The 23,863-nt window shown below is 48.7% G+C and overlaps 1 protein-coding gene across 1 annotated transcript in view; it reads left to right on the forward strand.

Annotated features, from left to right (window-relative positions):
• C11H22orf15 (chromosome 11 C22orf15 homolog) overlaps positions 1 to 23,863 on the forward strand; it is a 122,480-nt gene that overhangs the window by 68,631 nt on the left and 29,986 nt on the right. The window contains exon 4 of the mRNA XM_085634001.1: positions 14,471 to 14,545. Coding sequence (XP_085490127.1) covers positions 14,471 to 14,545 — 75 coding nt within the window. The remainder of the gene's footprint in view (positions 1 to 14,470; positions 14,546 to 23,863) is intronic.

Here is a 23,863-nt window from a genome sequence, read left to right on the forward strand (position 1 = left end):
ACCCCTGAATGGTCCCAACCCTTTCCTTAGAGTACTTAAGGGCAGACTTGTGGGTGGGTCAATAGATTCGTCGTGGGACAAGATTGAGATCCGTAACCACTTCATCTTCGTCCATCTGGACTTCGCTTTGGGAAACAAGACTGCAACTGGGAAGACTCCTGTAGCTCCTGGTCTCCTCGTCCTGCCAGTCTTCTGCGTTGTCTGTGCCTGTTCTCCATGCAGTTTCTTCTACAGGCCTATGGACATGCAAGACACTCAAACTCCCTTGCACTGCAACAAAGCTGACAGGTCTGCTTTTTCTGAGCTCCTACGGACTCCCAAAGGTTCAGCAACACAGGTGATGGTTCTGCAACTTCCTAGATGCCTGCACTGTCTTCACAGCAAGTTTGAAGCCAGTATCCCTCGTTGGAATTGCTGGAGCAGCACCCCTGTGCAACGCATCGGCTTGACATTGCCAAGGCTTGTTGACTGTCTTCACCAGAGATCTTCGGGCTCCAAGAAGCTCCAGCCTCAAGCATCTCCTTCAACCAAGATTTTCACCTGCACTGCTTCCTCTGCACCGTGGGCCTTCATCCTTTAGTGAACTGCTCGAGGTCCTCTTGCGACTCCTGGGCCATTCGGCCCGTAGGCTCTTCTTTGGCTCCTGTGGGCTGCCCTGCTTGCTACGGCCTGCTCTGACTTATCTGCTTGCGGTGAATAACTTTGATCTTGCTGGTCCCGACATCGCACCTTTTTCACATACAACGTTAGTTGACGTTGCCAAGGCTTGTTGGTGCTCCCGAACGACACCGACCCCCTAGCTCTTGACATCCGACATGGGAAAGCTTGTAAATGGCTCCTAGTCTTCCACAGCATCGCTTGATGCACACAGCTGCAGCTTCAAGGGCACCGTCAACTCTCCTGCATCTCTGACATTGGTGGGCATTAGTCTTCCGTGACTCCTGGTCACTCCTGAGTGGCATAGACTCTGTCCCCTCTGCTTGCAGGTACCTCTCATTTTGAATCCACTTTTAGGTTCCACAAGGACTCTTTCACCATCTTCGGCAGAGGCATCTTAACTGAAGTCCGCTATTGTGATTTACAGCAGTTTCTGACGTCACTTCACACCTATGCACCCTGCTTCCCTGGTGTAGGTATCCTGGTTCCTGGGGTATTCATGGGTGGGGTGACTCTCCAAACTTCCAACTTCCACGGGGTTTCTTCAACGCCCTCTGGAAAGGGTCCTTCTTCTTAAAAACTTCGACCGCGGCTTTCCCATTGACTTGTATTGAGCACAAGATCATGTTCCCACTCTGCACATGGCCTAACTGGGGTTCCTGGGTACTTATCTTGGGTGGTTCCTTGGGTCCCTGTCTCTTCTATGTCTTCTGGGTCCAGTCTCAACTTAAGTCGGGGTTTGCATTCCACTATTTTAATATATGGTTTGGTCTCCCCCTGGAGACCACTATGTATTTGTACTACTAACGTGTTCTATTATCCAAGCATTGTGTGTATTGTGGTTATATCTCCAGGTAGGAGATATTGCAATGTGTTAGTGAGTGCTTATAATAAATACATATTTTTTTAACTACACTGTGTGGTTCTTTTTCATTTAACCTACACCATAGGATTAAGTACTGGTAAAACAAGCTGTTTTACACTCCTTCTGGACAAAGCCTGAAGGTTGCTCTCCACAGCTACCACTTGGAGAGATTTCTACAATTGTCTAAGAACCCTAAAATCACCATAAGGGTTGTCTGGATTAGTGCATGGTGCTACAGTTACATAAGTGTACACCATATACTACGCCAGCCTCCTACAACATTCTCAAAATAATACCCCATTATGCATAGATAGCACAACATATTAATCCCTTCGATGCGTGTGACGGAGGGGTTCCGTCATGCGCGTCGGTCGCGCTGTGCGGATGACGGAACCGCTCTGTCACGGCCCCGCCTGCGCACGAACCCTTCAGCACAGCGCGGTAATCCGCGCCGCGCTGAAGGGGTTAATACTGCAGCAGGCAATAATATGCAGACGTCACAGTGCATTAATAGTCAGTGCAGTGCACCCCGTGCGGGGAGCCCCAGGCAAGAAGACATGTCAGAAATCAGGGAACAAGTAAACAAACGTTTCAATCACATTTAGGTCAGGCTGTGCCCCAAAGGACCCAATATTTTTCATGCCGCCTCAGAGTATTGATTGAGGGAGTCCCTTCAGTGATGGGGGGAGCAGAGGAAGGGAGCAGTCAGACATGGGTTGAGCATGGCTTTCGCTGCCTTGGCAGCTGATGGAGTCAAAGAGCCACAGTACTTTAAGTTTTGGTGGGTTGAAGCAAGTGTATTAGAGGTGAAAGAGATAGTCAAGTAGCGGCTGACAAATACGTGTGAATTTAGCATCAGTATAGGCCAATTTGTGAGACAGCTGCTCCATTGCCATAAAATGCCAGAGGTGCTAGAACCATGAGGCAATGGGGGTGGGGGGTTCATAGGCTTTTTCCAGGCACGCGCTATCAGCTGCTTTGCAGCGCCCAACATATGACTAATGAGTCTCCAATCATTGAGCGTCATCGCTTCCAATGTGAGGAGTCAGATGCTCAGTATAACAGTGGTGTAAAAGGCAGGGAGTGTGACCCACACAGTGGCCTTAATATGTTCCAAAATCTGCTTCCAGTAAGTAATTCCAATAGCTGCTTTATTACAATTGCACCACCAACAGACCAAAGATGTTGCCTCTTCAAGTACGCCCAACCAACTGCCTACCCCCCCGCATTCTTTAAGCCCCGCAAACATTCGTAGCGCGCATCTGTTCCAACATGGAACAAACAGGCACGAGAGCATGCACGAGATTATAACATAGTGATAAGAATATAACACGACCAGCACATGTAACAGAAGTATCCAGGCTCCTTTCCAGGACATCAGCAGAGAGCAGTGGCTGTTGGGTAAATGGCGTTCAGGCTTGTTAGGTTATAATACCACTGAGCCATGAGCTTATAGGCTGTCTCTGTTTGGGGTATACTTCTATATATCTGCGGTATGTCATGGCAAAGAGATTCCCACTATTTTTGTGTGATGCCCTGACTAGCTTCTCAAAGGGGGTGTAAGCCTGTGTGGCCCCCTGAACATAGAGAAGGTAGAGTGCCCAGTGGCGCAACTGACAGTATTGCTATTGTGTTGATTCAGGGAGTTGGGAGTCCAATTTGCATTGGGCAATGGTTTAATAGTGCCTCCCACGAAGATGTCGCATAGGGTCCTACACTCTGCAGCCTCCCAGCTAGGGAATGTGTGGGGGGGTCAAGGGCCAGGGTGAAGCCTGGGTTGCGGGCAATTGGGGTATTGGGAGAAGGAAAGGTGGTGAGACCTCTCTTAAGTGCCAGTTTGTCCCATATCTGAAGGACTATCTTAGTGGGAGTAGCTATATAGGCATATCTTGGCCTGGTGTTTTTGGGGATCCCAGCCAAGTCCTATGGCGGCGACACGCTACAGCTTGGTCCATATGGAACCAATGCGTGTTGCTCTCACAGACAATCCACTCAGAGATATAGCATAAATGGGCCACCCAGTAATATTAAAGGTGGTTAGGACAAGCTAGTCCTCCCCTGTCTCTGGGTAGCATTAAAAAGGAGTTAGAGAGTCTGGGTTGTTTACCACCCGAGATGAAGGAGCGTATGTGTTGGACTTGGCCCTTTTCCCTGAATTTTTCCGTTTTTTATTTCTCCCAAGATGGCTGCCACAGGCCCCTGCTACTGCAGAGTGGTCTTTCTAGTAGCACCCTAGCTGCCAGGAACTGGCTGGAACCCCACAACAATGTTGCGACACCAGCCCGCCTTTTTTGTCCCATAGGTAGAATGGGGAAGCTCCTGGAATGTGCTGGAACCTTCTAGAAGGGAGGTGGGGTTTTTACTTTTGCCGCCTTGGATAGAGGTCACCTGACCTAGGGATACATAACAGAGGGAGGGAACTTTTTCTAGTCAGTTGGCCAGTGGGGTAGAGCAGAGCTGGAGAATCCACGCAGGAGTTTTAGGTGGTAGGGCCTAGCCAGGGACTTATGCCTCTGAGAGTGACAGGATTTAGGTGCTGCCTCTTAAGTGAGTGAGGGATCCTGTAAAGCCCACTGATCTTGCTCAGCAGTAGGAGGACCCAGGGACCCTCTGGGTGCCTGACTAGGAAGGACCTAGTCGCCAACTCAATCCCTACCCCCCAGGAACAGAACCCCCCAAGGGCGCCGGAAATATCTGCGCCATCAGGACTTCAGGTCACCCCTGAATGCTGAAACTGAATGCTGAGACCTCGTGTCACGACTGCATGCTGAACCTGAATGCTGACACTGAATGCTGAGACCTCATGTCACGACTGCATGCTGAACCTGAATGCTGAGACTTCATGTCAAACCTGAACACTGAAACTTTACGCTAAAGCTGATTGCGGAACGGCTGGGGATCAACCAGGTACTAGCGCTGAGACCCCTGCACTCCCTGACCTGGCCTGGGATCCCCTGCATCAATCCCCGTTGAGCGCGGAGCTCTCCCGCCTAATTTGACCCCCCCCCCCTTTGTGTGCCGGGACCAGAGCGCGCTCACCGCTGCGGCCCGGAAGCCTGAAGTGTGCATCATCACCCCAGCGTTGCCCGCGGAGAAGCCCGGGGCCCCGTCGCTGCCGTGGCAGTTGCATGCGGAGGTGTGTAAGGCCGTGGCCTGCCCCGTCGCGGAAGGATCTACTGCGGAGTCCGGAGCTGGGTCGGACGCCTCCAGACGTCGAGATCAAGGTAAGCCGGGAGGCTTGGGACGGACCCGGTGTGCCCCCTACAGACTGGGAGCGGCACCGCACCCTAACACCCAGATTCCCCCTCCAAGGGAGTTCCCCCCATTCACCCAAGACTTTGACACCCCGCCGAGGGATTGCCCCTCGCCTCCGAGACTGTTGAGCAGCGTTGTGCCCCACGAACTGCACAGAAGTACTTGAAGCTTCATTAGTACGAGTAGCGCTATGTTCGCAGGCTTTGCTCTGAAGTGTTCAATGCTCAATTATTACGAGTATCGCTGTGTTGGTAGGCTTTGCTCTGAAGTGTTCAATGCTCAATTATTACGAGTAACGCTGTGTTGGTAGGCTTTGTGCTGAAGTGTTCGATGCTTAATTATTACGAGTAACGCTATGTTCGCAGGCTCTGCTCACAAGGATTCACGGCGCAATTATTGCGAGTAGCGCAGTAACCCCCCACTGAGGTGCTAAGGGTACCAGAGGGGCGGGAAGCCCGCGAAGGCGGCCCTGAGCCCCCACTAGACCCCAGGTGTGGCGCTACGATTCCCAGTCCGTACAACGGATGTTAAGGTAGACGAGTGTGGCCTAGGGCCTCAGAGGGAATTGTTGGTGAATATAGCGCTGAGGTCACCAGGTACTGCCTACAGCACCGTTATGTATGAGTGGTGCAACAGATGCTAACCTATGTAGTCAACTGCATTTACCTCTAGTGAACTGCATTTACCTCTAGTGAACTGCATTTACACCTAATGAACTGCATTTACATCTAATGAGCTGCATTTACATCTAATGAATTGCATTTACATATAATGAACTGCATTTACGTATAACTGCTTAGATAAACTTGAGTTGTTTGCATAAACCCTACAGTGTGGCGTCCCTTATTGTGTGCGTTCCCTGCTTCAGAGGATGTATGTGTTGTATGGTCGCTTTACACAAAAGCCTTTGGGTGCCCAGCCGCTCGAGTCACGTTACCCCCTTAGGGCTTGGTGACCCCAGGTCTTACAGTATGTCACACTGTAGGCGCAGGATATTGTCGGGGATAGGTGTGGGTAAGAATTGAAAGAGAGAGAATCCTTGGGAGGATATTCATTTTTATAACATTGACTCGGCCCGGCCATGAGATGTATGGTGGTTTTCACCGACAGAGGTCATCCAATGTGGATTGGCGATATTTTGGCCAGTTAGCTTGTGTCCAGGAGGACAGATCGGAGGTTAAGACCCAGCTATCTAATTGTACGGGCCCTTTGAAATGGGGCTATCATTCGAAGAGCAGGAATATCTTGCCGGGGTATGGTTAAATTTAAGACGAATGATTTGGTCATGTTGACCCTGAGGCCCAAAAGGCCTTCAAAAGGAGAGAGGATGTTTAAAACCTCTGGCAGGGAGGTAGCGCATTGTGCAGGAGTAAGCAGAAAGTCATCGACAAAAACACTTGTTTTGTGGGCTCTGCCTCCAAAAGGAATGCCCGCCACATCTGCCGTCTTCCGGATAGTGATGGCTAAGAGTTTGACTGCCAGAGCATAGCGCAGGGGTGATAATGGGCACCTCTGATGGGTGCCCCGAGAAAGAAAGATGAAACTAGTACTGTGTCCATTAACATGGTTGGATGCAGTGGGGTCTACATATGATGCCATGATCTTGGTGATCATGCCTGGCCGTAGACCTATCTTGTTCAGAACCACCTGGAGGAAGGCCCACCGCACTGTCAAAAGCCTTCTCTGTGTGGAGCGAGTGAAGACTAGCTGAGATATTGAGAATGTGCTATTTTTCAACCAGATGCGCAATCCAGCGTATATTGTCCGCTCCCTGTCTTTTGCGAATAAAACCAACCAGGTAGGTTCAATGAGGCCGGGGAGGTATCATTTTAGCCTCTTGGCCAAGATCTTTGTAAAAATCTCAGTGTTTAGGAAGGCTATGGGGAGGTAGGAGGAGAACAGCGTGTGGTCTTTCCTCAGCTTGGGAATGAGGGTGATCTTGGCTGCCGACACAGTAGGCTTGAGGCCTGTGTCATAGTTAAAAGAAATTGAACAGTGTTGACAGCCAATCTGGTAAGATAGGGAGGAATATTCTGTAGAAGTTGATAGACATTTCATATGGGCCTCGCTTTTTCCCAGATGGGAGCTCCAGGAGGGCCTGATGAAGCTCCATGGGTGTAACAGGGGCGACAAGAAGCTCAGCATGACGAGGGTCTATTGAACCCCGTCACAGTCCCATTGATAAGCATCTATGATGTCCTGAGGGATTACATCTTGTGTGTGCAGGGCTTGGTAGAAGTCATGAAATACTTGTTGCTTGGATCTTTCAGTGGTAGTAATGTGAGCCTTCGCTAGCTGATGGCATAATTTATGGGCTAGTAAAGAGCCAACCTTGTTCCCCCCTCATAGCACTTCTGTTTTAAAGCTAGAAGAGAGTGCTCAGCTTTGTTGGTCCTAACTGCTTTCAATTGTCCTCACAAGATCACGAGCTGTCGTTTGTTGCGTCTTGAGGGAGATGTTTGGTCAAGTTTCTCAAGGGCCTTAATCTCCGCTGATAGACCCGTCTCCACCAACCTGGCCTCTGTTACTCTGGTGATAACAATGGTCAACACCACCCCCCTGACTTTTTAATTTTTTTTATTATGCATATATCTAAACGTACAACAAGCTGCTCATCGGTTAAAACTGACAGTAACATGTTTCCAACACAAACTGATTCTCTGGGAGGTACAAAAAAATCAATTACATTGAATACACATTGTGGTGTGTAACATCTCATCGTATTTTAATCGCTAATGTCCATTTCCAACTCTTCCAGAGGTGGCGCACAGATATTGCCCCTTAACCCGTTCCACTTTCCCCACACCCACTTCCATTTTTTCAGCCACCCCCTATGAATATACACTGCCTTCTCCACCACCATTGCGCCATACATATTATTGCGCCATTCATGATGTGTGGGAGTCGCGTGTGTTCCCCAGTGTTCCGCGATATTGCGTTTTGCAAACATCATACCCAATGTTGCCCAGTCTTGAGCTGTGTGGCTGAGATCCATAGTTTCCCAGATATTAAGGATACACCTCTTGGGCTCTGGCGTGACCCTGACCCCGCTAACTTGGGAAATGGTATGGGCATTACCATAGCGTATGAAGAAAAGTGCCAATTCTCCCGCACCGTCTGAGACAAAGTGGGTGAGTGGCTTTCCCCATCTTATGCATCGTTAACCTCGTGTAGTATATTCGATGAAGTATTTTTAACTGCACCAGCTTCAATTTGGAGGGTATTGCTACCTCTCGTGGGGATGCGAGTGCTTCCTACCACTCTGTCTCATCCAGTTCACCTATATCGGCTTGCCATTTCTCTCTAAGAGTTTGTGTAGGGTCTGGTTGGTTATTAATAATTTTCTGATAGGTTAGGGAAATGGCCTTCTTGTCTATGTATTTTGTGAGAAGCCTGTCCTCTAACGGGGAGGCCTCTGGAAGTACAGTACCTGGGGAGACGGCCCCCTTAAGGGCATGCTTGATCTGAGTGTAACGGAAAATTGCGGTGGGTGCCATCTCATATTTATCTTGGAGCTGGGTAAATGTAATTACCTCTCCCTTGCACCAGATATCTCCTACTCTTGAGATTCCTATTAGGTCCCGTTGTTTGAAGCCCTTACTACCGCTAAGCCTACCCAATTTTTTGGTTTCCCATGGCGGAGTCAGTTGTGTTATGGTGCCATCCCAGCCCAGTTTTTTTTGGGTCGTATACCATATTTGCACTGTGTGTGCCGTGGACCCTGTGAAGGTGTGGCTCTGGGACTTAGTATAGATCGCCCTCATGACCCCCCTCACCCAGAACATGTCTATCCATACAGAACGCAGGCTCCGTTTGGGGTGTGTGCAGCCAATGGTTAATCACGATCAATTGGGAGGCCCAATAGTATGCTTGTATATTGGGAAGGACGATCTCACCATCATACCACCCCATGACCAATTTATGCATTGCTATATGGGCTACCTTTCCGTCCCAGAGGATGTTAGTTACTTCCGCTTCAATCACCCTAAAGTAGGAGGGGGGAACCGGGAACGGGTTGTTCTGCAGAGCGTAGAGAAATCTAGGGAGCGCCGTGATCTTAAAAAGTGCCGCCCCTACCAATAGTGTCAGGGGTAGGGATTGCCAAAGTTTGGTGTTTCAGCGGAGCCTTTTTAAGCGTTCCACGAGGTGGATATGGAGTCCCAAGTATTTGAAACTCCCCTCCATGATCTTTATTTTGCAGGCTGCCAGGAGCCACGGTGGGGCTCCGCTCAGTACATATAGAAGAGATTTGTCCCAATTAATGGTATAGCCGTAGAATCTACCATACACCTCACATATATCCAGGAGTCAGGAGAGAGAGCGCCTGGGAGATGCCATGTATAGCAGAATATCATTTGCATAGAGGGAGATGCGGTCTTCCCAGCCTGCTGCCCAGCAAAACCCACGTATGACCGGGTCCCTTCTGATCCAGGCCACCAGCGGCTCCAATACTAGGGTGAATAGGAGCGGCGACAAAGGGCAGCCTTGTCGTGTGCCCCGTTCAAGAGGAAAATCTGCCGAAAGTTGGGCATTGGCAATTATGCATGCCAGAGGCTTAGTATATAATAGCTGGACCCAGGCACAAAACTTGGGGCCAAAGCCCATATGCCAAAGAACGGCGAAGAGGAAAGGCCACTCGACCATATCAAAGGCCATACGAGCATCCAGAGATAGAATGACAGCGTCCTCCTGGATTGTGGGTATAGGGGCCATTACGCCATGTAGGCGTCTCAAATTGAGAGATGTGTTTCGGCTGTGCATGAAACCGTATTGGTCTGGGGGCACCAACTTTGTGAGGTTGGGTTGTAATCTATCGGCTAACGTTTTATATTTTGGCCTCTGCATTGAGCAGTGATATTGGCCAGTAGGATGACCACTGTCGCCAGCCGTTGGTCTCTGGGGAGTTCTCCCGCTTCTAGGCTGGTCTCATACATGCTAAGCATATGCGGTGTGAGTTTGTCTGCTGCTTTTTTGTACAATTCAATAGGAATACCGTTGGGCCCCCGCGCCTTCCCCGATTGGATGTTGCCTATGGGCAATGCCAGTTCATCCACCGTTAAATCTGCCTCCAGTGTCTGAGTGTCGTCTGGGGTAAGCTTGGACATTTGGATATCTTTGAGGAATGCTAAAGCCTCTGTAGCTGCAGGGGTGTATACCTGTTTATAGTGGAGGGCCGGTGTATTAGCTATCTGCTGGGGGTCTGTCACAGTGTCTCCAGTAGGTAATCGTAGTTGTGTCACCCAGCGACTAGCCTTTTCTCGCTTATCCAGCCAAGCCAGAAGCTTGCCGGCTTTGTCCCCAGTTTCATACACTCTATGCTGGGTGGCTACGAGTTTGGCTTTTGCGTCTTCCCACATGTACTCTTTATATTCCTGTCTTTTCAGGTGCATGTTGTGTGTATTTGTGCCACTGGGGTCCTGGGAGTGCATAGCCTCGGCCTGTTTCACTTCCTGCTCAAGGGTCTCTACCTGTTTTTGTTTTTCTTTTTTGTGGCCCACAATTAGGAAAATTGCATGGCCCCGTAGTACTGTCTTGTACGCTTCCCAGAATGTTGTCGGAGAGGCCACCGAGCATTCGTTTTCTTGGACGTACAGCTGTGTGGTCTTGGTTAATCCCTTCCAAGAAAACCAAGGTATATTGGGAATATTCGACGTTGGCCTGGGACACGTGACATGCATTGGACAAAGACCGGGAAGTAATCTGAAATACCTCTAGGTAGGTGCGTTATCCTCTCTAGACCCCCGCCCCGTCCACCGATGTGAGTATGTAGTCTATTCTCGAGAGGCAATTATTCGCCCTGGAATAGGTGTATTGCTGTTCCTGTGGAAATTGTGTGCGCCAAACATCTGAGGCCAAGTGCGTCCAGGAAGTCCGCAAACCTGGAGTGTGTGTTGTGTTGGGTTCTAGGGGGCTTACGGTTAAGCGCGTCATCTAACGTTGTGTTGAAATCACCCCCAATTAAAAGTATCCCCTGGGGAAGTGCAAGTAAGAAAGCGCTGAGGGCTGGAAGTGCCACCAAGTGCAGTGCCGGCGGGATGTATACTGAGACTATATTGTATGCGCTACCTTCCCATTGACAGGAGATAGCCGCGAATCATCCCTGGTCGTCTGCCCATGTTATGTCGATGATCATAGGGAATTGTTTCCAAACCAGGATGCCCACCCCTCGTGACCCTGTAGAGAATTCAGAATGTGCCACCATCCGGTAACCCCACCGATCTAGGGCCTTACACGCCGAACCCACTAGGTGCGATTCTCGTCTCAGGGCCACCGCAGGTGCCCAACGTTTAAGATTTTGCAGAACCAACCCTCTCTTTATTTTGTCACAGAGGCCGTTAACATTCCACAATAGAATGGTTAGAGGAGGGCTGTCAGTAGTGTGAGTCAGTGGTGTTGCGGTTTCTGTCACAGTTGACGTTAAATCATGTGCCATACAATGAGATTCGAAATAAACAGCAAGCAGGATGCCATGACTGGGATGTTGTGTGGAAGCAGTAATTCACAGTTTTAAACATGCAAAACAAATAAATTGCAAAACTTCTAACATTAATTTGTTAATTTGTGCAAGTATCGGCCTGGGTGGGGCCCCCGGCTTGGGTCTGCCACCCGGAACTCAGTAGGCCCTCTCTACTGAGAAGTAGCTGGACAATCCTCGTGGTTGCAATTGGTTCTTGATGAGGTCTTCAGTAAACAGATCTAAAGCTGGAAACCCCGTTCCTTCAGGCAATCCAATAATCCTTACATTGTTTCACCGCAACTGGCCTTCTTGGTCGTCGAGTTTAGCGGTCATGAGCTTGTTATCCGCTTCTAGTTGACGTACCCGGCGCTTAAGATCCGCCGCATCTTTGTAGAGGGTTGCCGTTGTAGCTTTGACTTCCGTTACTCTTGCAGTCATTTTCTTAAAATCAACACGGATTAGGGCGAGCTCCACGGAGACTGAGCCTATGCGGGAGTCTAAGGAGGTAGAAACGTTGTTCAATGTGGTCATAATGTCCAGCAGTGTAACCTCCGATGTCTCTGAGGCAGTAGGGTTCGTCCCTCTAGTAATATTGCGGTCCAACTGTTCCGGCTGACCTTTGGCGCAGGCATACTTGACTAACTTCGTCTGATGTGTACCTCGCTGGCCCCTCTCCCCATCGCTGCAGTTCACCTAGTAGGGCGGGGGTAGGAGGTGGTACTCACCGCTGCCTCTCCGTGGGGTGATCAGCCACACACAGCCTTTTGGGTTCCACACCTCCACCCGTTCGTGCCATCACCACTACTACTGGGGGAGGGCAGGCGGGGACGTTGCACTCGGTGTCACCATGCGTCCTGATTCCCTGCTCAGAGAGTTCGGTATTCAGCTGTTTTTAAGGGAACCGGTGAACCTAGACCGTGGTGCTGCGAAGCCCCCTCAGGATTGCCTGTGCTCTCCACCTTTGTTGATGGGTCTCCGCTGCTGACGACAGGCGAAGTCTTTCCCGGGCCTGAAATTTGATGCCTCAACTCTGCTGGGCTGAGGCCGAACTCGAGGCTCCGGCTGCCGGGCAGGGCACCGGCCCCATTTCTCAGTTGCGACGTAGACTCGGCGGAGCAAACTTTAGAGTGACCACGGGAGCCGCGTCCGATCGCAGGTCACTTCTGATGCGGTACTCAGTATTTTTCAGGCGGTGCGCCAACGGATTAGTAGACGGATCTGCGGGGATGTCGGACGGGTCACGGAGCCTCTCTAGGCAGTGGGCATTTCCCACGGTTGCTAGCCACGCCCATCCCTGACGTTAAATTTGAACCCATTCCAAAGCATATCAGGTATCATGTTCGGGAAGGTGTTACGGTCTAAAAAATCTCCAATCCCCTTTTGGATCTCCACTGTCCCTACAGGGTCTCTACGGAGGTGCGGGGGGAAGCGCCATTGTGGGGAACACCCACCGAGGCTTGAGCCAACAGAACATACCAGCTCCACATGTGCATGGTCTGAGATGGAGATGTCTGAGATGGCTACCGTATCAAAATCGTGGAGTAGGGAGTGTGTAAGAAAGACATAATCAATGCGAGAATAGGAGGCGTGAACGTGAGAGTAGAACGAGTAATCTTGTATGTCTGGGTGCCTATAGCCGTGCTCGAGTTGAGCAGACATGGCACCCGTGCCCTGACAGGATTCAGTGCTTCGATTTAACTCTTGATCCCATACCAGGTTGAAGTCACCTCCCATTATAACGTCACCAACCACATCTGTCAGTTGGTCCCAAAAAGGGCCTTGAATGTTGGTTCCGGTACTCGGTGGGAGGCATACAGGTTAAGGAGGGTGAGAGGGAGTGTGCCCCTCATGATACTCAATTTTAAAAAGCATTCTTCCTTGTCTGAATGTTTTTAAGGCTGTGGAGAAAAATCCCACCTTGCACAGGATGGCCACACCCAGTGTTTTGGTAGGGGCATGGGCCCAGAAGCGATGGGGATATTTTGAGTAGGATATGCAATGTCCGTCTTCCCTCAGGAGGTGGGTCTCCTGGAGAAGAATGACATCTGGGTCTTGTTGAAGGAAGTATTACCAAACCTGCTTTGGTTTGTTCGGCGAATTTAGGCCTCAAACGTTTAGAGAGAGCAAATTAGGGTGCTGGGCTGTTTCCATGGCAAGGGTAAGTGGGGGCAGCTGTTAGGGCATGGGGTGGGCCTGGTATAGGACCTGGCAGGGTGACCAGCGTGACTTTTAAAAGTGTTTCCTTAAGTATTAAGATGGCCACAAAATGTGTTAAATAGTGTTAGGCGATAGGGCTTGTTTTTGAGCCAACAAGCAGTTTTCGCTGGATGGTTGGACACATCAGCGTTACATATGGCAGAAGCTTTAACACTCAGAAAAACACTCAGAGTTAATCAGGATAGCGCACTTAAGACATCACAATGAGGTACCTTCACTACACTCCAGTAGCACCCCACATTGATGGAGAGGTGGCTATTCCGGAGGCGAAGCCAAGTCGAAATTGGCGATTACTTGGGCAGCAATGTCAGGAACAAAAAGATGACCAGCGACTAGTGGGAACTCATCGCCACTGAAAAGAAGACCATACATGAGGAGGGTCAGCAAGTTTTTCTCTCCCACCAGTCACAGAGTCCAGGCAGCCACTGCCACTGTAGAAAGCCCACACTCGCGCCACCCTGCTGTGCTCTAATTCAACATTCCAATTCCCCAAGCACGGCCCAACACATATATTGCACAGTCCCATTCCTAGTGGTAGACACCAGCAACGAAAAGCTTTATATATATGGCATTGACAGATGGCAATTTCAAATAGCCTAAAATAAATTGTTTAAAAGATGAACTTGCTATGGGTTGGTGAAGAGGGTTCATAACTGCTGAAGAGGGCAGTGGTAGGTGTACAGAGTTGGGACCAAACAGTAGTGTAGCATCTGGAGGCAGAATACCGACTCAGAGTCTCGGTAAGCCAAGTGGTAGCTAACAGAGGCTCATTGTTCCCTTTCTGAGGCTTTCTACGTCACAGATTCGTATTTTAAAGAGAAATGTGTTCATTGGGGGGAGGGGGAGGGGGGGGGAAGCAGCCAGAGTATCATCAATGTGTTACTCTGAAGACCCTTGTTTCAGGTCCTAGTGTGAGTGGCCTGGGGGAAGTTGGGTACCTTGTTGTGTAATATTCTATGCATATGATTGAAAGGCTGGAATTACTGCCGCACGCTTATGCAATCAACATTTGTTTGCAGGAGGAGAAGGACAGGAACCACCCCGCTACGAGTCCCTCCTTGACAACCTGGGAAGGCGCCACCCAGAACTGGCAGGTAAATCAAATCCGAACAAGAACATTGACAGACCCTTCACACAGGGTCCGAGAACAGTTTTAGTGTTGTGTGGATTGAAGTTCTTAAAACAAATTAAGATATTTCTCGTCATGGTCAGTGTCCGCATCCCAGCAGCCATCGCCTTTACAGGCTGGAGCGGCCCTTGCAGCTCAGAGCAGCACAAGGAGGAGGCTGCCGCTGCTTTATTTAGGGCAAGAAATGGATCATTCATTCTCGCAGGTGGGCATCTTTTGAAGGATTTTAAAACAGCCTCATTTGCAGCCACAATTTGACAAACTCATGTTAGGGCAAAAGTTAAAATTGTAGAGTATGTAAGAGGCTCAGCGAATCGTCGCCAGTGTTATAATGAAGACCAAAAGAAGGTAAGGAGGTAACTCTTCTTTATTCGTCTAAACACCACCACAGGTTCCAGCAGACTCACTGGAGGGCACAGTGGAATGTTCGTGACAGGGAAGGGGTGGAACCAAGAGGGGTGAGAGGGAGGGGGGGAACGGAACGTACCAAGTGACTCAGATTACAACACAATTGTAGAGTATGTAAGAGGCTCAGTTTATTGTGAAACAGTTCCTTACCCCCATTCCAGTCTCTGGTAACACTTGATAACCATAGCTATCTGTTTGTTGTATACTGGACATTTTCTTACCTCCCAAGTCCCTTTCCTTGTCACTATTGGTGTGTTCTTGGAATTGACAGGATGTTGATGTCAAGCACTTAGTGTGTGACTGATTATAATAACCATGTTTTCAAGTTCTTACCGAAATGGTAAGTGATGGACAGCTTCTCAAGGACTTGTGGAGGGTGTTCCATAGTTTGGGGCTCAGGTAAGAAAAGGAATGTCCCACCTTCCCCCCGCTCCCCATCCATGCACGTTTGACTCTGGGAACACTGTAGAGGGATCGGTTGCTCGAGAGGAGCACGCGGGAAGGCTGGCAAGGAGCCACCAGCTTTTGAAGGTACCATGGACCACTGAACGAGCTGACTTTATGCATGAAGCACAGTGCCTTAAATTTGATTCACGTATCCACTGTGAGTCAGTGGAAGTTACGAAGGAGCCCGGACATCAAGCATGCTACAGAAGTCGGAACAAAAGCCTGGCAGCAGAATTCTAGACTACTTGGAGGCGTCTTATAGCAGCCTTATCTCCCCCCAGATACCAAATGTTGCCATAGTCCAGCCTGAATGACTGTCCATTGGGCCGAGAGAGCGAGCATCCACATATTTTTTAGCCATTTCATGATGGCGAAGCATGTCAAGGTTGCTTTGGCCACCTGCGGTTTTTGACAGATTAGAGTTGAGCCAGAAACCTAGGTTCTTTACCTTATGGACTGATTCAGGAAGCACACCTGGAGTTGCAGGTCAGTACTAAGGTCCCCAGAGCAGGGGGTTCTTGCCCAGCACCATTACCTCAGTCTTATCACCATTTAATTTTAGAGAAATGGTGTTTATCCATGTGGAGACAAGACAGAGGCAGGAGTTCAGATCCCCAGAGTTGCTTTCCTGGTCAGACGAGAGAGAAGATGATATGGGTTTCGACTATGTAGGAGTACAAGGTGAGACCGCAACTTTCCCCTAAAGGGCAGATATATATGAGATTGGGATTTATGACTCAATCCACAACTTACACAGACTCTCAACTGTTGCGCAATGAAACTGCCCATTGTTGGGAACCAAGTTTTTGTCCCAGCTTTATTTCTGGTTAGGGGGCCTTAGCAAGTTAAGTTTGCTATTCTTCCCCGCATTCTTTTGGGAGGTAGAATTATACCAGCCCTCATAACCTGTCCTCCAAACAAACTCAGTTTGTTCCTTACCTCTCAAAGCCTGACTTCCTCAGGCAGATCACTACAACGCAATTGCAGAGGTCCTGTCTCGGTCCACAGAGAAAAAGTGGTACTAAATCAATTAAGTTGTTTTTTTTAAAGGGATATTACATAAGGTATGATATCAATTTCTTTGAGGAGGACACAAAATGGAATGTGTGAGAGTGGGTAGTGATTAAAAAAAACACTAATCCTTTGGAAATTGGAAGAGTGTAGTCACCTAACACATGAAAAAACTCCAATCGCACATCGGTGTGTTCTTGAAGATGAACACCTGAATCATAGACAAATTAGCAAAATGTCTTGGTGTATCTGTCAGGAATGAGCACCATGCTGTGCAAGCAGGACCCCTTTGTGGACGATCTCACTACAATGCAAAAGTGTCCAGGAACAGATACTAAGCTAGCTGGCACAAGGACTATGATATGGAATAATCCAACTAAGGGCATTTTCAGTGATCTACTCTATTGTAAGCATAATTGTTTATTATTACCTGTTATTCAATTTTCTTAGTATTTTTGGTAAGCAAGATGTTTCTGGATTTCTTCACTCCATTTTGGCGCTTGTACCTTTAGCTGACTTTGCTTTAATAATTACATTATTGATGAGACGGAGTGTAAGAAAAATGCTTCCTTGTGATCCTAGTTGTGCATTATAGAAATCTCCATTAAAGCCACAAAAGTAAATAAGTATAATGTGCCCTTCTTTTTGAAGGGGTTAAGAACACTTTAAGACCATCTAAACCAAAACTAAATAACATATATTTATCATTTTAAATACCAAAACATGAATATAGAAGACAAAGGCTAAACTTTCTGAACCCTTAAATATTTAGTAACCAATCAAAACAGAACTGGTTGCTAAAACAGACTCCATATGCAGTCAGGCAAACTGAAAGAAATAATTTGGAAAGCAGTCTTCTATTATTCAATCTCCTGATTTTATCATCCTCTGTCTTAAAGCTGTGGTTGGTCTAGTGTCTTGTGAGTTGGAGATGACGGGACCCTGTTGGTTCGTGACGGACTCCCTAGAATAGTAACTTAAGAGTGTGGGGAATTGAATTGTGATATGGAATGTTCCATTCTCAGTTACATGCTGATAAATAAAGACAAGCAATATCAATCTCTGAGTGTGGCGTGATCATTTACAAGTACCTGGGCTGGGGTAGGACGCTACAACTGGAGACGAGATGGGAGAGTATGTACACCCTGCAATCAGAAGAACCATGAGGGCTCCACGAAGAGTTTTCTGTGGTCCTTCTAACTGCTTGTGCGTGCCAAGCTGGACAGCCTTCACCACCGAAGACACACTAAACACAATGAACTTAATCCACTCCGGGCCCCCACGGACCCCTGCTCCACCACATCTTCAACAGAGCTGCAGACACCATCACACCCATGCTTCGCCACAGGATGTATGACGTTACAACGCACACTTTTACAACGCATGCACTTACAACGCATTTTTTACAACGCATAATCCATTACAACGCACTACACTTACAACGCATGACACTACAACGCATTTTTAAAAACTACCTTTACAACGCATACCATTACAACGCATAATATTACATTGCATTTAAGGTAAGTATTAGATATCTAACTCCAGGGGGTGCAACAGTAGGGTAAGTGTTGGATAGTATAGGGGTAAAAATTACTATTCTAACTCCAGGGGGTGCAACAGTAGGGTAAGTGTTGGATAGTATAGGGGTAAAAATTACTATTCTAACTCCAGGGGGTGCAACAGTGGGGTAAGTGTTGGATAGTATAGGGGTAAAAATTACTATTCTAACTCCAGGGGGTGCAACAGTAGGGTAAGTGTTGGATAGTATAGGGGCAAAAATTACTATTCTAACTCCAGGGGGTGCAACAGTAGGGTAAGTGTTGGATAGTATAGGGGTAAAAATTGCTATTCTAACTCCAGGGGGTGCAACAGTAGGGTAAGTGTTGGATAGTATAGGGGTAAAAATTACTATTCTAACTCCAGGGGGTGCAACAGTAGGGTAAGTGTTGGATAGTATAGGGGTAAAAATTGCTATTCTAGCTCCAGGGGGTGCAACAGTAGGGTAAGTGTTGGATAGTATAGGGGTAGAAATTACTATTCTAACTCCAGGGGGTGCAACAGTAGGGTAAGTGTTGGATAGTATAGGGGTAAAAATTACTATTCTAACTCCAGGGGGTGCAACAGTAGGGTAAGTGTTGGATAGTATAGGGGTAAAAATTACTATTCTAACTCCAGGGGGTGCAACAGTAGGGTAAGTGTTGGATAGTATAGGGGTAAAAATTACTATTCTAACTCCAGGGGGTACAACAGTAGGGTAAGTGTTGGATAGTATAGGGGTAAAAATTACTATTCTAACTCCAGGGGGTGCAACAGTAGGGTAAGTGTTGGATAGTGTAGTGTAATATTATGCGTTGTAATGGTAGGCGTTGTAATGGAATGCGTTGTAAAGGTAGTTTTTAAAAATGCGTTGTAGTGTCATGCGTTGTAAGTGTAGTGCGTTGTAATGGATTATGCGTTGTAAAAAATGCGTTGTAAGTGTAGTGCGTTGTAACAGTTGCGTTGTAAAGGTTGTTCCCCTTCGCCACACCATCAACCGCTCCCTGGTGAACGCCTCCTTCCCCGACACCTGGAAGCATGCCGAGATTAACCCCCTCCTGAAGAAGCCCTCAGCCCGACCTCAAAAACTACAGACCCATCTACCTGCTCCAGTTCCCAGCAAAAGTAATCGAGAAAGCCATCAACAGCCAACCCGCCACTGTGAGAAGTTGGCCTGGTATATGCTGACCACTAATTAAAGTGGGCACCTTGTACCAGTCCAAACAACCCTTATTGATGATTAGGTTTAAGACAACCTTTATAGAAAGCTATCCTAGTGGTAGCTGTGGAGAGCAGCCTTCAGGCTAAGTCTCGAAGGAATGTAAAGCAGCTTGTTTTACCAGAACAGAACCTCCTGAATGACCAAATGAAAGGAGAACCACACAAGTGTTATTATAAAAATAAGTATTTATTACTAAACACTCTCTACTAGTCTCTTTATGAGATTAGAGCACAAAGCACACAATATTAAATCAATAGAACAATAGTAAATAGCACAATACACAGTGGGCTCAAGGGGGAGACCGAACCATATACTAAGAAAGTGGTATTAGAACCAGGACTTCACTAGACACAATGCCTAGAGCACGTAGAATTGCTGGGACCCCAAGGAACCACCCAAAGTAGTGACACAGGGGACCCACGGAGGACGGGTGCAGTGTGAGAACACAGACGCGAGATCCGTACAAATCTATGGGAAAGTCACGGTTGAAAAATTACAGTTTAAGGACACTTCGGAGAGGACTTCAAGCAAACCCTTTGGAACATAGAAGGTTCCAAGGCCAGCACCCTTCTGAGTACCTAGGTACCCGTGTTACCTATCCCAGAGGAGACGGGTGCATAGGGGTAAAGTGGTGTCAGAAACCCTTGTCGTTTTCAATGGTGTGATGCAAAGAAGTGCTGCTGCCGTGAAGATGAAAAGTGTACGATGGGATCCAAACCTGGATCTGATATGAGAAGAATATGAAAACTGAGAGGACAGAGTCTGGGTCACTTCAGGGTGACCAGGGGCGATGATAGATAAATGCCCACTGATATCTGGTGCTTTAAGTGTGAAGATGGGATGCTTGACTTTGCAGCCATGGGTGCCAAGAGATGTCGACGACAGCCAAAGTCCAGAGGTCAGCTGTCCCATGAAGGATGTCAAGTGCTGGGGGGTCAGTGTCCAGATCGAACACCAACAAGCCTTGGCAACTGCAACCCACGTGGGCAGAGGAAACAAGTTACAGTGAGGACCTGCAATGTCCTAGGGACTCTCCAAGCAATGGAGAGTCAGGGCACATCTGGAGCAACCAGGGAAGCCCAAGGAAAGTCAAAGTTACCTTCACAGGGACCCACAGGCCAATGGACCAGGGATCGCGAAGGGACCTCGAGCTGAATCACGAATTACCAGCCCACGGAACACTTGTGGAGTGTAAGCCGGAAATCTTCAGTGGAAATACTGCTCGGGGTCAGGACTACACGTAGCCCAAAGCACAGCCTCAGGGATCGCCAAAAAGCATATGCTGCTGCAAAAGTACACGGTACACAGGGGTTCAGGTTGCACGGTCCCCACGAGGGATACTGGTCTCAGAATTGCTGAGAGGTAAGATCAACCTCAGGGACGCTCGGGAACCCACCTCCTGTGTTGCAGAAATCTTCGGCGTCCTCAGGAGCTCAGGAGATGCAAACCGGTCAGATGCGTTAAGGTGCCTGCTGCTGCAGGGGAGTAACTCCTTTACTCCAAGAAAGATTCTTCTGTCGTCCAGCGAAGTGTAGACCGTTGAAGTACTTGGTTTCTGTGGCAGAGTTTAGTCCAGGTAAAATCTAAAGTCCTGTAGTCAGGATTCCTACTTTATACCCAAGAAAGGGGTGGGACAAACTCTGGGGACCCACCTATGGGAGGGTCTGGACAGAGGGGTGGCTACACCCATGTCCTTTGTCCAGTTTCGCACCAGAGAAGGAGCAAATGGCTCCTGTGACCGGTTTGAGCTGGACTATGCACAGGGACACCAAATGTGCCCCCAGTGCAGACTTTCTGGCACTCTCAGAGTGCACCCACCCAGCCCCAATACACTAAAGCCTGTCTGGGAGGTGGTACACCTCCCTGTGACAGGAAACCTATTGTCAGGCCTTCCCCTGCTTGAGCTCGGCTCAGCAGCAAGAGGGCAGACTCGTGTCTGTGGCTGGCAGCATCCATTTTGTGATGCCCAGGTCGAGAAAGCTGGTACCCAATGTACCAGTGTTTCACATAAGTCCCTATAGAAGGGTGGAATCATACCTCCTCCACCAGTTACTGGTGGGGAGGTATGATTCCAAGGTGTTTGACACCAAACACGACATGTTTCTAAGCAGCCGTTTTAAAGTTAGCATTTACCGCGAGGTTATAATGCACTTAAATATATATGGTTGGCTGCATCACAGACAGCCCTGGAAAATAGGTTCTGAAGGCTGCAGAGGGGCTCTGCTCATGCAGGGGCACCCTCTCACATAAAACCCAGCACCCTGCCTTCAGGATTGATAAGGCCTGCCGTAGGGGTGACTGATAGGTTTACATGTGTAGTGATTTAGAATATATATAGGTAACCTATATCTAAGTAAGGGGTGCATGCACCACCTTACACAGGCTGCAGTAGCAGACCTGTGGTGCCATTTTGAATGGTCACTCAGGGGTGGCACAATACATGCTGCAACCCCTGGGAGACCTCTGGGGTACCTATGCCCTGGGTATATGGTGTACCATAAACTAGGGACTGATAAGGGTACCCCAGTATCCAATCTGCAGTGTGCCTAAAGTACATGCAATCAATTTAGAAAGAAAGCAGATAAACTGGGATCCTGATTAGCAGGATCCCAGTCTGACTAAGTCGAAAACCAGCAAAACGCCAGGGAAAAAAGTGGGGGTAACCATGCAGTCAGAATCCACCTTCATCCTCCTTGACCTCTCAGCGGCCTTCGACACAGTATCTCACCACACCCTCACACGCAGACTCTATGACTCAGGGATCTGGGACAAGGCCCTCGACTGGATCCACTCTTTCCTCTCTGGCAGAACGCAGTGGGTTAGACTCCCTTCTTTCTTCTCAGACCCCACACCAACCTCCTGCATAGTTCCCCAGGGATCCTCCCTTAGCCCCACGCTCTTCAACGTCTACATGGCTCTGCTCGCCCTAATCGTCAGAACCCACAGACGCAACATTTTTTCTTGCGCAGACGACACCCAACTCATCCTCTCTCTATCCAATAAACTCAACCCAGCCAAACACAACTTTCAAGAAGGCATGGAAGCTGTAGCCAAATGGATGAAAAGCAGCTGCCTACAACTCAACACTCAACCAGTTAGAATGGTATCAGTTCCTAAATGAGAAAGGAAGAAAGCGCTCAGCGGTCCAGATAGGTACTGCGAGTCGGGGTAGGTGTCTCCAAGGTAAGGTATGAGTGTGCAGGGTGGGGGAGTGGTACTCCTGCGCGTGTTGTTGCTGTGCCCTCTCACACCCTTGCGGGAGCCAAGTATCATCATTTGGCACTGCTCCTCGTGGGGGTGGTGCTGCAGTCTCTCACGGGCCCTACTGGAGGGCACTCTGTTCGAGATGTTTTAGGAGTTGCCGCATTTGTGCATGTGGGTGTGTGGGCCAAGTGAAGGTAGTGAGTGAAGATAAAATGACCCGTTGGTACCCTTGTACGTTTATTCGGGGGTCCTCTGGGTCAGGTTAAAATAGGACGGGGATGGAGGCACAGTTTATGCACGAATGAGAGGGGAAAGGAATAGATGCTCTCCCGCTGCTCTCAACCCGTATGTAGGTGTGAGATGAAGTGTTATAAGTGGTGGATGGTCGACATGTTTCGTGCTGTCTGTTGGTCCCTAATGGATCCCTTAGCGCTTCATCAGGACCATGAGATTAAGAAATCAAAAGGGGAATCAGGGAAAAAGGCACTCTATATTCCCACTAAACCTACAGTCAGGTAAGTTTAACAAGTACTGTTAATGGGCACGTCTTATTCGTGTCCTTTAATTCAGACCTAATGGAGACAAGAGGGGAGGGAAAACCATAAAAAATGTCATGTCAAGGTGACATAAAAGTGCTCATCAATACAAGTCTAACTTCATGTGTTGCGTCCAAAGCATGCAGTGAAATTGAAGTTAAGATTCAGGACATGGCAAAACCCACACTTCAATGGTGTCGTAGTTAAAATAAATCTCTTTGTAGGGATAGCCAGACCGTGCCTTGACTACTAATCCAATCCAATCCCAGCATTTGTATAGCGCACTACTCACCCGGTAGGGTCTCAAGGCACTGGGGGGAGGGGTCTGCTACTGCTCGAATAGCCAGGTCTTGAGTTGCTTCCTGAAGGAGAGATGGTCCTGGGTCAGCCGAAGGCGGATGGGGAGGGAGTTCCATGTCTTGGCCGCCAGGTAGGAGAAGGATCTTCCTCCGGCGGTGGCTCTGCGAATGCGTGGTACGGCGGCGAGGCTGGTCGATCGTAGCTGGCGGGTGGGCGTGTAGAAAGTCAGGTGGTTGTTGAGGTACTTGGGGCCCAGGTCGTGGAGAGCCTTGTGTGCATGGGTGAGGAGTCTGAACGTGATCCTCTTGCTGACGGGGAGCCAGTGCAGGTCTCTCAGGTGGCCGGAGATGTGGTTGTGTCGGGGGATGTCCAGGACGAGTCGTGCGGAGGCGTTCTGTATGCGCTGGAGTCTTTTCTGTAGTTTGGCTGTGGTTCAGGCGTAGAGGGTGTTTCCGTAGTCCAGTCGGCTGGTGACGAGTGCCTGGGTGACCGTCTTCCTGGTTTCGGTGGGGATCCATCGGAAGATCTTACGTAGAATGCGCAGGGTGTTGAAGCACGATGATGAGACGGCGTTGACTTGTCTGGTCATCGAGAGGGAGGAGTCCAGGATGAAGCC

The sequence above is a fragment of the Triturus cristatus genome, chromosome 11 (assembly GCF_964204655.1).
Source record: "Triturus cristatus chromosome 11, aTriCri1.1, whole genome shotgun sequence".
Taxonomy (NCBI): domain Eukaryota; kingdom Metazoa; phylum Chordata; class Amphibia; order Caudata; family Salamandridae; genus Triturus; species Triturus cristatus.